General features: G+C 33.7%; 1 protein-coding gene across 14 annotated transcripts; it reads left to right on the forward strand.

Moving 5' to 3' along the window:
- The first annotated feature begins 361 nt into the window (after positions 1-361).
- LOC103502076 (telomere repeat-binding protein 3-like) lies at positions 362-9,924 on the forward strand. 14 transcript variants are annotated; one of them, XR_007815599.1, is made up of 9 exons: positions 362-466; positions 1,217-1,347; positions 1,436-1,972; positions 2,066-2,242; positions 7,291-7,338; positions 7,433-7,512; positions 7,987-8,995; positions 9,070-9,133; positions 9,533-9,618. XR_007815599.1 is itself a non-coding variant. In XM_051079477.1 (8 exons), the coding sequence occupies exons 5-8, from the start codon at positions 7,994-7,996 to the stop codon at positions 9,698-9,700; spliced, it is 789 nt and encodes a 262-aa protein (XP_050935434.1). In that variant the 5' UTR covers positions 503-662; positions 1,217-1,347; positions 7,291-7,338; positions 7,433-7,512; positions 7,987-7,993; the 3' UTR covers positions 9,701-9,924. The 14 variants fall into 14 exon arrangements, 10 of the variants coding, with proteins under 10 accessions (XP_050935439.1, XP_050935434.1, XP_050935432.1 ...); XR_007815600.1 differs by having other exon boundaries at positions 457-605; XR_007815601.1 differs by lacking the exon at positions 362-466 and adding an exon at positions 494-662 and having other exon boundaries at positions 7,318-7,338.
- Positions 9,925-16,564: the final 6,640 nt, after the last annotated feature.

Genomic DNA, 16,564 nt, shown 5'->3' on the forward strand with positions numbered 1-16,564 from the left:
CTAAACGAACGATCGCCTATAAATTATACCCATATCTAAACAATCGCATATCAAACAATAACCAAATTTAAAAATCGCAAATATATTACGCCCACATTATTGACAACGTGGTTGGCGTAGCATTTTTGATATTGACGATAGGTTTTTTTTCATTTTTAGAATTGTTCAAAAATGTAAATATTTTACCGCTATTTTATATTTTTGGAAAAACCCTAATTAATTTTATAGACACACGAGATGTCCCCTTCGGTTACGTTGCAATTTGACTAAAAGTAGAGATGTCCACGTGTCGTGATCTCAAAAGCGTTTGTAGAACTCGTGGATCGGTCTGATTTGAAAGAACGGGCTACCGGTTGGTTCGGTAACGAGAGTCACTCAGAATTGGGGTTTAAGCGAAGATTGGGAAATTTTCAAGAGGGTTTTGGTATTTCACAAAGAGTAGAAATCAAAATTACAGAAAAAACTGGTAAGAAAACCCATTGATTCCCATCCCCCCCTCAGTTTTCTTTTCTGCGTTTCTTTTATTCATCCCAAATTTCGAATTATTGTTGAAAAGATCTGAACTTTGATGGTTGTGTGTAATTATTGCCTGAAGATGGATGTTGGTGAGCAAGCAATTTTGGATGGCTGATGATATTCTGATCTGATTCGTGTTTCATATTGTTAGTGACGATCATTGCTTTTATGGGTCATGGATTTTTAGAAGATTTTGCTAGCAGTTCTGATCTTTATAAGTTGTAATCTTTGGGGTCTATTTGTGTTTTGGAATTCTGAGGCTTTGTATTTTCCAATTCAGCCACTGCAAAAACCTTTCACTTATCCTTTTTAATTTAATTAATACCGAGGACTTAGAACTCTACAATAAGTGGTTTTTGAAATGATATGAGTATCTGATCGTCTAATTTACTGTTTTGACTTTCGAGGTTAATATATGTGCACAAAATTATAATACTTGTTATTACCTTCAGCAAGGATGAATATTGTATGTTACATCACCGTGAGTTGGTCACTGAGCTATGGCTCTTCCTAATAGTCCAGACTATGGTTTCAATGGATATCAGGTGCTACCAGATCAGCTTGTGTGCATATCTTTCTCTGTTCATTGCATCCGTGTCTTATGTTGAGCCTCTGTTTCTCGGACTCTTAATATTTTTTATGGCTCTTTTCTCCACTCTTACTATTTCTTTTATGGTTCTTGTTTCTTCTATGGGTATAGACCAAGGGTACTACTAGAAGTAGAGTTGATGGCAAACAGTTGCATGCATTTGACTTACTGGCCTCTGTAGCTGGAAATTTGTCGTTTGAGAGGGATCCACCAACATCCTTTTGACACACCAACTGTAAAAGGTAATGCTCTAAAATAGTGTATGGAAAAAGTTGTTTGAAAGTACCCCATTGACAGGAAATGTTCTTATTTTTGAGCTTTGCCTTGCAGTTGTTGATCAAGATTATAGTTTGAAGGAACAATTTTCTTCGCATGAAGAATGTCCTTTAGGATTGGCTCCCGATGTGATTGCTGAAAATTTGGAACAACAGAAAACCTTTGAAATGGAATTTCCTGTTAACGAAGTTGCCTTTGCTAGTCACTTGAAATCATGTAGTCCCAATTTAGATGGTGGATGTGAGATTATGGTTAAAGATAAGCCTGAGAAGGTGATGAGTGGTGTTAATATTGCAATGTGTAGGTCTTCATATCCAGTAGTATGTGACCGAAATCCACACATGTGGATTTGTTCGGAAAATGGTTTCGAAGTACCCCCATGCAAGGATCATGGTCCTCAGCATCCTTGTCCCACAAGCCAAGAGGTAGTTGTAATAGATGATGACAACAACTTTGGGTGCATTTACCCAACTACCTCAAGAAATTCCTTCAGGACAGCTCCTTGTATTAAAGGTCATAGAATAAGAAAAATATTGGCTTCTAAGAACTGGAAGGTTGCTGCAAAGTATGGAGTTAAGAAAAATAAATCGGGTAATGTGCCTGCACTATTGGATAACTCAGTTAATACTTGGTCCTGTTCGCTTGTTTCTAACAGCTGTCCATTATGTCCTATTTCATTTGTAGGTGGGTACAAAAGGACATTTAATTTCAATAAGAGAAACTCCTACAAGAACCAAAGATCTCAAATGAATATTCCTTTCAAAAAGAGGAAACTCTTTGATGGTTGCTTTTCTAATTGCAATGATAGAAGAATTGTTGACAAAATTTCTGATTCAAATGCAAGTGCAAGGGAAACGTCTGGTTTGTATTTGGAGATTATGAAGTATTTCAAACATGAACTCCTGCTTTTTTTACTTAAATTTTGATAGAACTCTATCTTTTGGTATTTAATTCAATCTTTATTCAAGTAATGAATAGAATTCTTACAACAAAAGTGAATTTAGAAATCCTCAATTCACAATACAATCTCTCTTGTTCTTCTCTCTCAAAAAGTAACAAGCTGCAGACTCTCACATAGAAACTAACAACTTATTTATACTTCAACTTTGACACTAACTAATTACACATGTTTCACACGTATGACTTCTTTCTTCCTCCTACTGTAATGAAATCTAATAGGAGGTCTAATATTACTCTCCCCTCTAAATTCACCTTGTCCTCAAGGTAAAGTTCAGGATAAAGAAAAAACAACGAAGTTGCCTTTGCTAGTCACTTGAAATCATGTAGGCTGTACATTCAATGCTCTCCCACTAATTTCTTCAATTGTGAGACATGTAAGTGTTTTTTGGTAGTTCCAGCTTATAAGCCACCAAACCAATTTCTCTTTAATGTCAACTGTCTGTAGGGTCTGATTTGTAAGAAAACTAATTCTCCAACATGATAGTCAACATTCCTTCTCTTTCGGTCAGTATACTTCTTCATTTGCTCTTGAGCAAAAAGATGGCGTTTTCGTAAAGCTGCCAAAACAATTTCTTTCCCTTAACTATTCATCCAATGTAGAGTTAGATGTATCACCCTCACCATAAGATAATAAAGATGGAGGTTTCTGACCATACACCACTTGAAATGGGGTTACACCTAGGGCTCTTTGAAATGTGGTATTGTACTAAAATTCAGCCCATGGTAACCAATTAACCCACTCTTTGAGTTTCTCACTATAGAAACATCTGAGATACGTCTCCAGCCCTCTATTCACCGGTTCAATTTGACCGTCAGATGGAGGATGATAAGCAGTGCTCTTATTCAATTTTGTACCCGACATTCGGAGCATTTCCTTACAAAAATGGCTGAGGAAGATTTTATTCCTATCCGAAACAATAGATATAGGAAATCCATGGAGTCTTTCAGCTACAACTTTAGCGGATGTTTAAGGGGCAAAAAAATGGCCATATTTACTTAAACGATCCACCACTACCAATATTACCTTATATCCTGTAGCCTTTGGCAATCCATCCACGAAATCCATGGAGATATCACTCTATCTATATCTGCTATGGAATTTCTAATGGGAGACAATGCTAATGTTTTGTTTGGTTGACACGTCAAGCATTCTTCACAATGTTTCTTAATATCAGCTTTCATGCCCTCTCTTATACGTTCTTAGGAATCCAAAATGACCCCTAATAACAGAGTCATGATAAGTGTTCAGAACAACCGGAATTAAGGTTGATGTCTTTGACAGCACTAACTGATTCTTATACCTCAGCATACCATTCTGAACTGATTATTTTCCATTTTCGTGTTCTTTTAACTCCTTCAATTCAGTTGTCACTTTCTGGAGCTTCAAGTTATTTTCCACTTCTTCCTTGATAGTTTTCAAGTCTATCAAAACTGGTACTGGTATATACCACAAAGTTGTACATTAGGTGATTTCATCGACACTGCATCTACCGCTTTATTTTTAAGATCCGACTTATAAATCACCTCAAATGAATACCCAAGTAACTTAGCAACCCATTTTTAATACTGAGGTTGAACTACCCTTTGCTCTAGTAGAAATTTCAACAACCTTTGATTAGTTTTGACAAGAAATTTCGTTCCCAATAGGTATGGCCTCCACCGTTGAACAACAATAACAACTGCCATTAACTCTCTTTCATAAATTGGTCATGCCCTGTCTCTCATTGCTAGTGAATGGCTATAGAAGGCTATGGCCTGATGCATCCGTTTCAATCTCAAATGGAGGATCAAAATTTGGTAGTCTTAAAACAGGGAAGGACATCATTGCTGTCTTCAGTCTTTCAAATGCTTCTTCAGCCTCTTCATTCAACTTAAGCCCACCTTCCTTCAATAGTTGAGTTAAAGGTGCTGCTATGGAACCATATTGCTGCACAAATCTTCTATAATAACCAGTTAATCCAAGGAATCTCTAGACTTCCCTGATGTAGTTGATTTCGGCCAATCAGCTATAAATTTGATTTTTTTCGGATCAACCTCAACACCTTCTCCAGAAATAGCATGTCCCAAATACTCGATCTTAGACCGAGCAAAGTTACATTTTTTTCTATTGGCATACAACTCATGTTTCCTTAGAATTGAAAAAACAAGCTCCATATGTTTCACATGCTCATCCAGATTCTTACTATATATTAAAATGTCATAAAAAACACAAAAAACAAACCTTCTTAGGTGCGGCTTGAAAATAGTATTCATTAATGCTTGAAATGTAGTCGGTGCATTTGTTAGCCCAAAAGGCATAACTAGGAACTCATAGTGTCCCTTATGAGTCCTAAATGTCATCTTTTCAATGTCTTCATCCACCATTTGTATCTGATGGTAACCAAATTTCAAACTGATCTTCGAAAATAATGTAGCCCCACACAACTTATCAAACAACTCTTCCACCTCAAGAAAAGGAAATTTATCCGGAATTGTAGCATTGTTCACAGCCTGTAGTCTACACAGAAACGCCAGCAAGAAACGCCAGCTGCTGTCTTTCTTCTTAACAAGAAGTACAGGGCTAGAGAAAGGGCTAGTGCTCGGACATATTACTCTTGATGCGAGCATCTCCCCAACTAATTTCTCCATTTCTTCTTTTGATGATAGCCATAACGATAGGGTCTAATATTTATTGGATCAGTACCTTTCATCAAAAGAATATGATGTTCAATGTCCTTCCTCGGTGGGAGCTTACCTGGCCATTCAAAAACATTCGCATATTGATCCAAAACTGTAAGCACAGGACTTGTTTCATTCGAATGCACGTCAGTTGCACAACACTCTGCCTTTACTGGGCCATTCACTTCAACTACTCTGCACTCAATCAAAAACCCTTCATCTTGTTCTCCCCATGTCTTAATCATACTCTTCAAACTAACTCGAGCCTTGGTGAGACTTGGATCTCCTTTGATACATATTTGCTTTCCATTATCAGTAAACGTTAGTGACAAATTTTTCCAATCAACCACAGTCACCCTTAAGGAATGGAGCCACTGCATTCCCAAAATAATATTTACTCCTCCAAGTTCTGAGGGTAAAAAATCCTCCCTCACAATCCAGTCTTTCAGCTGAACTTCCAAGGCTTCACAAATCCTCTTGCCTTGAATAGCTGTTCTTGAGCCCAAGATAACTCCATAATGTGCTGTCTCTTTGGTAGGTAAATGCAGTTTCTTCACCAATTTATCAGAAATAAAATTGTGGGTGGCTCCACAATCTATTAATATCACAACTTCCTCAGCTTTCCCCAAACCTTCATAGTTTCAGGGTTGTTTAATCCTACCACTGAGTTAATGGATAGTTCCACATAAGTTGTACTGTCTCCCTTTACTTCCAGTGTGGCTAGTTCTTTCCCTTCAAGCTCTTTTTCTTTAATGATCTCATATTCTTCATTTTCATTTACAACTATGAACATTCTTAATTCACAGTGCCTTCATTTTACATTTGTGATCTGCTGAATATTTTTCATTACACCTGAAGTACAGTCCCTTCTCTTTCCCTGGTTGAAATTCAACATCGGGTAAACGCTTTAAGGTTCCTTCTTTATGTACTTCACCAGCATTAGAACTCCTCAGAGTTATTGTCCTTATAGGAAATGTAGTATTTCATTTGTTTTCACCCGCAGTGTAACTTGCTCCTGTCTTATTATTTACTGTAGGTTGAGGAGGATATTTCCCTCCAGAAAAGCGATTCAAATTAGTTTCTCCCCTAATTATTTCTCCGTTCTTAACTATTCTCTGTTCTTAACTAATTGTGCTATTTGCAATCATTTCGGCCAAACTCTTAGGACGACAGAAGCTACCTCAGCTCTAATCCAAGGAAATAAGCCATTCATAAATGTCTCCTCTACTACTATTTCTTGTAAGTCAGACGGGGTGCTTCAAGTTTATTGAACAAATTTCTATACTCCTCTACTGTAGTTTCTTGCTTTATGCAAAGAAATCTATCGCAAATTGTTCCTTCTCTACTAGATCTAAATCGAACCAGCAATCTTTCCTTCAAGTTCGACCAACTAAGGAACTTACCTCTCCTCCTGTGATCGGTACCAGTTTAAAGCTGGTCCGCCAAAGCTAATTGTCGACACAAGCATTTTTTCATATTAGGTAAGTCTGTGTATTTGGAAATACCTTTTAGCACGAAATAACCATGAATCAGGATCTTCTCCATTAAACAAAGACATTTTGACCTTCTTAAATTTGTTCCGATCTCCAGCATTTTCATCATTATTGGCTTTCTTCTCGTTTCGGATATCGTTGAGATTTCGGTGTGTTTCGATAACTCTGCTGGATGTTGCTTCGTTTTCCTTCCCTTTCGCCGTCGCAGAATTGCGTGCAGCCGATGCTGTCAATTGCTCGCTCATCGTCGAACGTTCCTTCGCTTTCGATTCCATCATCATCAAAAGCATTTGCTGTTGCTTCTTCGATTGCAGTCGCATCAGTTCAAAGTTCTTCGCGATCTCACTCAAACTCGCTTCGATCACCGGCATCTTACTCAACTCCTTCAATCCGGCGATTTCATGATCAATCACTTCTAATCGTTCTTCAATCCGTGTTTGAACTATGGCGGATAAATCTTCCAGGATCGTGCTCTGATACCAACATGATAGAACTCTATCTTTTGGTATTTGATTCAATCTTTATTCAAGTAATGAATATAATTCTTGCAACAAAAGTGAATTGAGAAATTCTCAATTCACAATACTTGCAGACTCTCACGTAGAAACTAACTACCCTTCCCACCTAACCAACAACTTATTTATACTCACAGCTAACCGACTTTGACACTAACTAATTACACATGCTTCTCACGTGTTACTTCTCTTTTTTGCTCCTACTGTAATGAAATCTAATAGGAGGTCTAACAAATTTCTTTTACTCGTTGTGGCTTGCTCAAACAATTTCAAAATCTTGCAGCCCATGGGAAATCATCTTTGGTTGCAGGACAGCAGGGGGATTCTCGTGGTATATATTCTCTAGGATGCACAATACTTTGACGCGATCAGCATCTAAACATTTAAAAGAGAATCTTATGGAAATTTTTTTACTCTGTTCTTAGTGAAGCTGAGGATAAAATCTTTCAGGGTACCTGAACTTTTCATTGAGATTCCTGAAAGTGCAACTGTCAGTTCACTGAAGGTATGGTTGGGAACTACACTTCTGCTTCAGCATGTATGTTCAAGGAGATTATACATTAATCATTTGGACAAGTCCTGTATTATTATGTATAGTCTTGCTCACGGAGGAAATATATTTTCTCTAGGTATTTAATTCTCTAGCATAAAGGAATACTTCTTTGACTGTACTTCATTCTGATAAATGACTTGCTAGAACTTCAATACTTCTTACAAGAAGTTGTGCATTCCTCGAGGAAAAAGTATCTATAATCTATCAATCTCTGGGAAACATTTCTTCTACCGTGCATGTATCATTTTTGGAGCTGTCTTGTGTTCCATGATGAGATGGTTAGGCTTTGGTCTGTGATTGAATTTTCAGTGTCGACCTAATGTTTTTTCTCCTTTCCATCAATTTGATTGATTAAATGTAGTTTCTCATTGTCTGGTATTTGGTCTTTATCTTTTTTCTTCCTTACCATGCCGTTATACTGCACAGGACGGTAATGGAGGCAATGGGCACTATTATTGGTCGTGGTATACATGTTGGTGTAATCTTCCGGGGGAAGAAGGTCAAAGATGATAATAAAACCTTAATTCAGACTGGAATTTCTTGTGACAACCAGGATGGGTGCCTGGGATTTACACTAGAGCCTCATTCTTCGCAAACTCATTCGTCTTTCTGCCATAAAGAGCCTCCCTCTATGGTTCCTTGTAGTAGTACACTCAAGCCTATCGACGGGTATTCCATTTTCTTCATAAAATTTAATGAAGAGTCAACAGTAATTACCAAGTGAAGCATTAACACATGGCTTAATATGCACATGCTCATCCTTTACTCTGTCTTCCATAAATTACCTATCATGTCTCTAGTGCACACTTCGATCTTGTTATCCTATAGCGTGGTGTTTGGTGAGCCATAGACAGACTTTTGCCGTTTTACGTATTTAGTGCACTTTCACAAACTGTTAAGGATGCTATGTTTTCGTTATATTGTCAAAAACATGTTGGTGACCCCACATGTCATTTAAATCAAGAAGAAATACTTTCGTGATATTTGGCTTAGCTCCAAAAGAATATTTTAACTCTCATCTTATGTTTTCATTCTCTTTTACTAGATGCAATCCCAATCCAACTATGGATTACTTAGGCAATAACAGTACATTGTTGCTTGAGACTCATGCATCCAAGGTGAATAACTCATCAGAGAGTGCTTGTGAGCCAGTGCCCTTTCCTGTCGATACTGCAGTCGAGGAAAGATCATCAGACTCTAAATCACTAGTGACTGAACAAGGCATGGATGTGGGCACAACAAATGTAGTTCAGATTTGTCTAAAATCTAATCAATTTGAGGTTGGCCATCGCAGAATGCGTAGACCCTTTTCTGTTGATGAAGTGGAAGCCCTTGTTCATGCTGTTGAAACACTTGGTCCTGGAAGGTAAGTTGTCAATACCTCAAGTATGAGTTAAAAAACAACTCCAAATGTGCAAGTACACGCGAGATTGAAGTAAGAAGTTTCATCTTTATTCAAGACTTTTTTATGCTACAATTAGGATCCTCTTATACTTCATATACCTGTAGGTGGCGTGATGTTAAACTTCAAGCATTTGACAGTGTTAAGCATCGTACTTACGTTGATTTGAAGGTATGGTAATTGATCTATACCTATACAGGATTCTATCTCGGAACTAATTAAAAAAATGAGAGAAGTAGCTCATGCATCTTATAAACATTGTAAGATCACTATATTTTTCTAATATGGGATTCTTGACATGTCTCCTTAAGGTGTCTCTTTAGGTTCACCATCTATTTTCAAATGTTTATTTGGACACTCTATGCCATAGTAGATAACATGGAATTTCATCTCACAATCAGTTATTAATGAAATGAGGTGTTAGGTAGCATTATTTTTTTATCTCATCGTCTGACTCCCTTTTAAGTTCAAATGGGTTCTTGAAGAGGCTTATAATAATCCCCGTCTTTTCACAACAGTAGTTATTCTAATTACTTCTTACATTCGGATGTTTTTGCAATATTTTTGTAGGACAAGTGGAAGACACTAGTACACACAGCAAAAATATCCCCTCACCAAAGGAGAGGAGAGCAAGTTCCACAACAACTTCTGGACAGAGTCCTCAAAGCCCATGCTTATTGGTCTCTCTCATCAACCCCAAAAAACTTGCCTTCTCCCCCTCCAACTAAATCCATCTAAATCTTCCTTTCTTTGTGTATTCCAAAACAATTCTGTACAAAAAAGAACTGTTCGGTCTCTAGGAAAAGGCAGGTTGTATATATGGTTTGTTGTAGCTTAAAACTAGGAGTCTTCATCTTCTCTACTGCATGCAGAGGCTGGCTCTTCCCGTAAACTATGAATGAGAATCCATGTCAATAGAAATTCAGAATACATGGAAATTCATCTATTCTGTTGTTTTCTTATTTTAAATTCCAATTTGATTTTGCATAGAAAGGAACTTTTGATTTTAGTTTCATGGATTTGTGGGTTCATTGTTCATTTAGTATGTTCACGAAAGACACTCAGCTTTTAATCTATTTAATGAATGGACGGTGGAAAGGTTGGGTGATGTTAAATGATAGTGACCGCACTAGTGGTTGATTGAATTGTTAATTACTGGTAGTAATATTTTATTTTTTGAAGCAATGATTTGAACCTCCATGAATAAATCCTATAAAACCTTTGCAAGCCAATATTTTGTTTCGTTCTATTAATTTAAACATGTTTAATTGTCAACCAAACAAATAGAATATTATAGAAAAAACACTAGTATCACAACCTTACTTGAACAGGATCTGTTCTATAGGTGTGTTCTATAGGTTGTACATCTGTGTCCTTGAGTTCTAAGATAGCAAATCTTTAATACCATCTTCATGTATTATTCATTGACTTGCATAATATACCATAAAGTAACTACGACCATAACATAGGCTTTCTTTGCAAATAGCAGGAGATTGGTTTTATGATTGTGCGTGTATATATGCGTATATATGTGTATGTACGTGTATGTATATATGTGTACATATACATACAAATATATACATATCTATACATATACATACATATATGTACACATACATCTAGATATATGTATCTGCATACATATATATATACATATATATGTATATATACACACAAACACATATACGAATGATTATAAATATAACAATAAGGCTCGAAAAGTATTTGCATTTCTAACACAAAGCAAATGAACTTTTAGATATGAAAAAGTTTAAATTCAATTATAGTATACATATCATTAATTGAAGTTTATTATGAATAAATTTTGTTATATTTGTAATTTTTTTTCTAAAATTATTATTCAACGAAAATTATGCAATTACCATATTTAGAATATTCATAAGGTATTAGTTATGCGGTGGACTAATCCTCTTAAATCTTTCATGGACATAGATTGCTAAAAAAAAAATGGTATTTTGAAAAGATTAGTGCTGTAAGACTTTGGATGTATCATATTTTATTTTTACATTATAAATTTATCTTTATAAATATATATTTTAATATTGATCAATTCCACAATTTTTCAGTAGTATGTTGATGTGGTAAACCACAGTAGTTTAAAAAATTTTCCCAAGTAAGATCGACACATTTTTGTTAACTTAGTATCATCAAATACTATATAACTTTAAAAAGGGAAAAGAAAAAAGGGAGAAAAAAAGTCAAAATGTATAGCATATGATTTTTTAAAATGTTTATTTTTTTAAACTTAAAGTTTTAAATTATGAAAGTCAAGATAGATAAGCTTTACAAATGTATGAGATGACAGAATATTGTACCTTCTAACCTAATATTAGAAAAGTATTCATAAAATGCCAAAAAGGAAGAGAGAGAGAGAGAAACCAATTATAATTTTTAAAAAATAGTCTATATTTTGATTTTCCTACCCCCACAATCATGTCCTAAGAATATTAAGAATATTGTATTTATGTTTTTCATTTTTCCCCTTGAAAGCTCCGATTAAAATTTTATATCAAAGGAAGAAAAGGGATAAAAATGGGTGAAGAGGACACAAGGTAATAAAGGAAAAAAACACAATGGAGATAAATAGGTAAGTTTAATATAAATTTAGATTGCTTTAGGAAACTATGAAATAAAATGAAAAACATAAAAAAAAAAGGGCATACTATTTACACCGTATAGAATAATTTCGAAAATAGAAAAAATTCAAAGGTCCACCGATCGTTTACATTTGACTATTGTTTAGTATACGATCGTTTAGATTTGTTTTTTCAATTTTATTGTTTAATTTGATTACAATCGTTTAATTAATTGGGTTATACGATCTTTTAGATTTGACAACCATTTTTTTCTTCAAAATTTGGTATACGATCGTTTAAATTTGGCTAGTAAGTGTCAAATCTAAACGATTTTTTTTTTCAAATTTTGATATACGATCGTTTAGATTTGGCATCGTTTAGATTTGCTACCCCAAATCTAAACGATTTTTTTTTTCAAAATTTGGTATAAAGGATTTTTTTAAATATTATTTATATACGATCTAAAAGTTTTGGTTACCCTAATTTAAATTTAAATGTCTAACCAACTTTTTCAAGATTCTTTATGCACGTTACCTAATCGAAACAACATAAAAAAAGAAAAGAAGAAAATATGATAGGATACATGCAATGAAAAACAAAAGAAAAAACAAGAAAGACGATAGAAAAGAAATAGGTTTGGGTAACCAAATCTAAAAAAAAAGAAAAGAGGGAAGAAATCGCAACTAAAATAGAAGAATAGAGTAGGAAGACAATAAAAAAATCGCAAGAGCAAACCTAGAAAATAAAAAAAAAGTAACTTTATAAGCTTTTTGTTATACGGCCGTAAATAATAATTTGTTATATTTAGGAAAGTTTCCCTTTGAAAAAAACCTTTTCGATTTTGCATGTTTTCTTTAGAATAGTTTATTTTTCAATCTCAATTTTTTAAAAATGCATTTTGAAAAGTTACTAAACACCTTAATTTCTTTATAATGTTATTTTCTCTAAATTTAAACACTTTAAAAGTTAATCCAAACACATTATAGATTGAGTTTTACATTTAATTCATCTCAATTTTTTAAAAATATTTGAGGATTATTTAAAAATAATTATAATAAATATTTAATTGAGCATTATGTTTAATTCTAGTAATATAGCTTTGGCCTATTTGATATTTTTAAAATCCATCAATTTACTAGTCATAAAAATGTGGGTTCGAGAATGTGATGCAGTAATTTAAAAAGAAAAAAGAGATTTAGATATAATTAATTTTGTCAAATTGCTTTTAGAATAATAAAATTGTTTGATTTCAAACTTGTTTTAAGGTGTTTTTCACTGATTCTAAAAATGATTTTAAAATTATCAAATTACCATATAAAAAGCATCTTATATTTGAAGATTGTTTTTAAATAATTATAATAAATATCTAATTTTATTAATTTTTTTTTATAATTTTGGGCTAAATTTTTTTCTTATATTTATGGTAATATAAATGTTTCCAATTTTTAACTATACTAGAAAAATATTGGGGTGATTCCTACTCAATCACAAACAAAAAAAACCACTTGACTTGTGGTTCTCCGTAAATAAATTTATAATGATTTTTCATTTTTCAAAAGTTGATTTTATTTTCTGGTCAGACAAGATTATTTGAAGCAAAAATGATTTTAGTAATGTCAAAATCACTCTCAAACATTATTTATTTGAAACTAAATCAAATATATATGTAATGGGTCAACTCATTTTTAATGGTCTTAAATATATCCCTAATCCAAACATCAAATTTTGAAAAGTAAATTTGTAAACTTAGACCATTTAAAAATACATTTGAGATTAAATTATCTAGTGATAAGGCATATGTTAAACTATATTAAAAAAATCCTCATACTTTATCATTTGTTTAAAAAATACATACTTTGTTGAAGTATTACTTATAATCTTTTATGAATGTTTCAAAACTACTATTGAAGTTTTAAACGAAGCATAAATTAAAACATAAAAGGATGTAAATCATCACAATTTGATCAAATAGTAAAAAAAGAGATGGATTGAAAAAACATGAATATTAAATATCGAGTGATAACCTCAACATGATAACCTTAATTTTAAAAAAATTCCACTCTAAAGAATGATTTGGATTGTGTGTATAAATATTTAATATTGAGAACTTGAATATCAAAGTTTTAAATATTTAGAATCATTAGTGTCAGTTTGGATACGAAAATATAGTTAATTCATAAAATTTGAACAAATATGCTAAATTTATCAATTATATATATAAAAGCAGAAAATAAAGACCCGTTTGTTAACGTTCCTTGTTTTAGAAACATTTCTCATTTTATAAGGAATTATTGAAAAAAAAAAAATAGTTTCTTTCGTTCCGTTTCTCAATTATTTCTATTGGTTTCCTTTTTCTCAATTTATTTCTATTTGTTTCATTTTTCTTTTTCTCAATTATTTTTATTGATTTCTTTTATCTTTTATCTCCATCGTCTTCCCCAAATAATTATCCTCTTCCTCTTTCACTCATCATCTTCCTTTACACACCGTCTTCCTCTACAACCTGGACTGTTTCTCTTCGCTGGACTGTTCTCCTTCGTTGGATCCGTAGTTTTTACTTGATTGTTCCTCTTCATTGGATTCATAGTTTTTGTCTAACTCTTCATCTTTACCAGATTCATAGTTTTCGTTTCAGGGTTTTTCTTTAAAGCATCATAGGTAGTAGAGTTAAATGTTAAATTTTGTTTTGTTTATTTTAATTATGAATATTGAGACAAATAACTTATTTTAAAATTAATATAACATTGTAGATGTCACAAAATATAATGAGGTTGTTGAAATTGATAGATTAAGATGTAATGCCCAAAATTTAGGTAATTTATTCGCAATTATTTAAGTTTAATTTTAGATTTTTTTTGTGGAGATTGGAATTTATTAGATATTTTAAAAAATATCAAATTGTTTAAATTTGAAATGTATGATTAAAATTGTTTGTTTTAAGAAATTTGTGAGGGGGATTTGATTAATTATAATGATGATGTAATTAATTGAATTTTTGAAGTTGAAAATAATATAATTATGTAAGAATATTTAGTTTGGGAAAAATAAAGGTGAATTGATTAAGAGAGAGGGAGATTTGAGTTTAAAAAAAATGATTTGATGGGTTTAAACGAAGAGAGAAAATGAGTTGTTTTATTTGAAATAAAATAAAGAAAAAGATAAAAGAAAAGTAATAATAATTATATTATTATTATTTTCTTTAAATAAGCTCCTTGAAAAATGTGCAGCTCCACTGTTCATCTTCCTCTCTTGTCACAAGAAAACTTTAAAGAGAAAACCCTAGCAAGCAAATCCGTCGCTGCCGCCATTTTTCCTGTTCGACAGCCGTCGGCCGTCGCATCCCTTTCGTCGTAGCCATTGCGTCAGCCACCCATCTCCATCTCCGTCGTTTGCAAAACACCGTCGCTGCGGCGTTTCGCAGTCGTCCGTCAACCGACCGTCCATTTTTCGTTGCGTTGGTAGTCGTCCGTCAGTCGATCGTCCACGTCCGCTAGAGCCGCGCAATTCATCCATAGCAGCCGCCTCCTTGCGTAAGCGGAGCTGCACGCCGTAGCCGCGCCTTCACCTGAGCTATCTTCAGTTACGCCCCATTCGCTGAGCCGCTTCTCTTCAAGTCGTGCGCGTTCGTACCTGAGCCACCCCTACGTGTGCGAGCCACTGCCTAGCCGATTTCCCTCCCTCAGCCGAATCGCCTAGCCAATTTTCCCTCTACCCAAGCCATTTTGATCCACCAAGCTTATTTTTGGCTTTTTCAGTAAATTTTGGGTAAGTGGATTGGGTTTTGGTTAATGCCCAACAAAGATTGATTTTTGGACTCTAATTAATTTAATTTTGGATTTTGGACTAAATTGGTTAGATTTTAATTGGAAGCTGAGTTGTGAAATTTTGGAATTTTTTCCAACCAAGGATAATTTAGACTCGACCTCAACTTTGGGTAAGTTGAATTAACTAGATTTTTGGATCCTAAAATGATGACGGTTAGTTTTGACTAAGTTATGTTGATGATAACTGTTGATGTTGATGATATGCATGAATTATAGATCTCATGATTAAGAATACTATAGTTACTATTCATGCCATGTTTATGATGTTATATTATGATACATGTTATGGTTAGGTCGTACTGTTAACTTTATCTATTTGAGTCGTACCCACATGGGTGTCACCCAGAATCATGATCCCGATTGTCTTAGTGTTTCTTTCGAGATTCACTAAAGACTAGTTTGTCCTAGGTGTTCCTTGTGTTCACCAAAGACCAATTTTGTCTTAGGTGTTCTTTTGAGTTTATCGAAGACTAGAGACGTTTCTACGGGATCATAGATTGCGCGTGTTCGGAAACGTGCCAGCTAGGGATACCACTTTACAGGACTCTAATAGAAAATTAACAGTCATCTAGCGGGACTAGTAGTAGGTCTCTTACTAAGTATATTTTTATACTCTCTTATGTTTAATTTTTCAAGCAGATGTAAAAGTGAGAGCAGAGGAAAGCTGACGAATGACAAGAAGTGACCGTGACATGCCATAGGGAACATTTTACTTCCGCCATTATGATTTTAGTTTGATTTTAGTATTTCTTGTACTTTCATTATTACTCTTTGAAACCAAATAGGGCTCGAACTATTTTGAGATTTATTTCTATTTATTTATTTATGATTTTAAATGAGTATTTGACATTTTGATCATGAACATTTATTTTACCTTTCAATTTAATAAAAGAAATTTTATTTTCCTTTAAGTAGTAATGACCTCAGCTTATATAAAGAGTTGGATTTTTACATAAGAAGTGAGGTGACATCATCTAAGAGAAATGATCCGAGTGAGAGATGATATTGCCAATCAAATTTGGCAACATTTGAAGGATAGATACAATTTTATGTTTATGTTATTATTTTTATTCGTGTATCGGTACTTCTTCGTATTAAATGACTAAACTTTTGATAATTTTATTTTTTATGTTTGATGGATGACCTATATTTTTGTTTAATATTTAACTAAAGTAAATAAA

Source organism: Cucumis melo, chromosome 11 (assembly GCF_025177605.1).
Source record: "Cucumis melo cultivar AY chromosome 11, USDA_Cmelo_AY_1.0, whole genome shotgun sequence".
Taxonomy (NCBI): Eukaryota; Viridiplantae; Streptophyta; class Magnoliopsida; order Cucurbitales; family Cucurbitaceae; genus Cucumis; species Cucumis melo.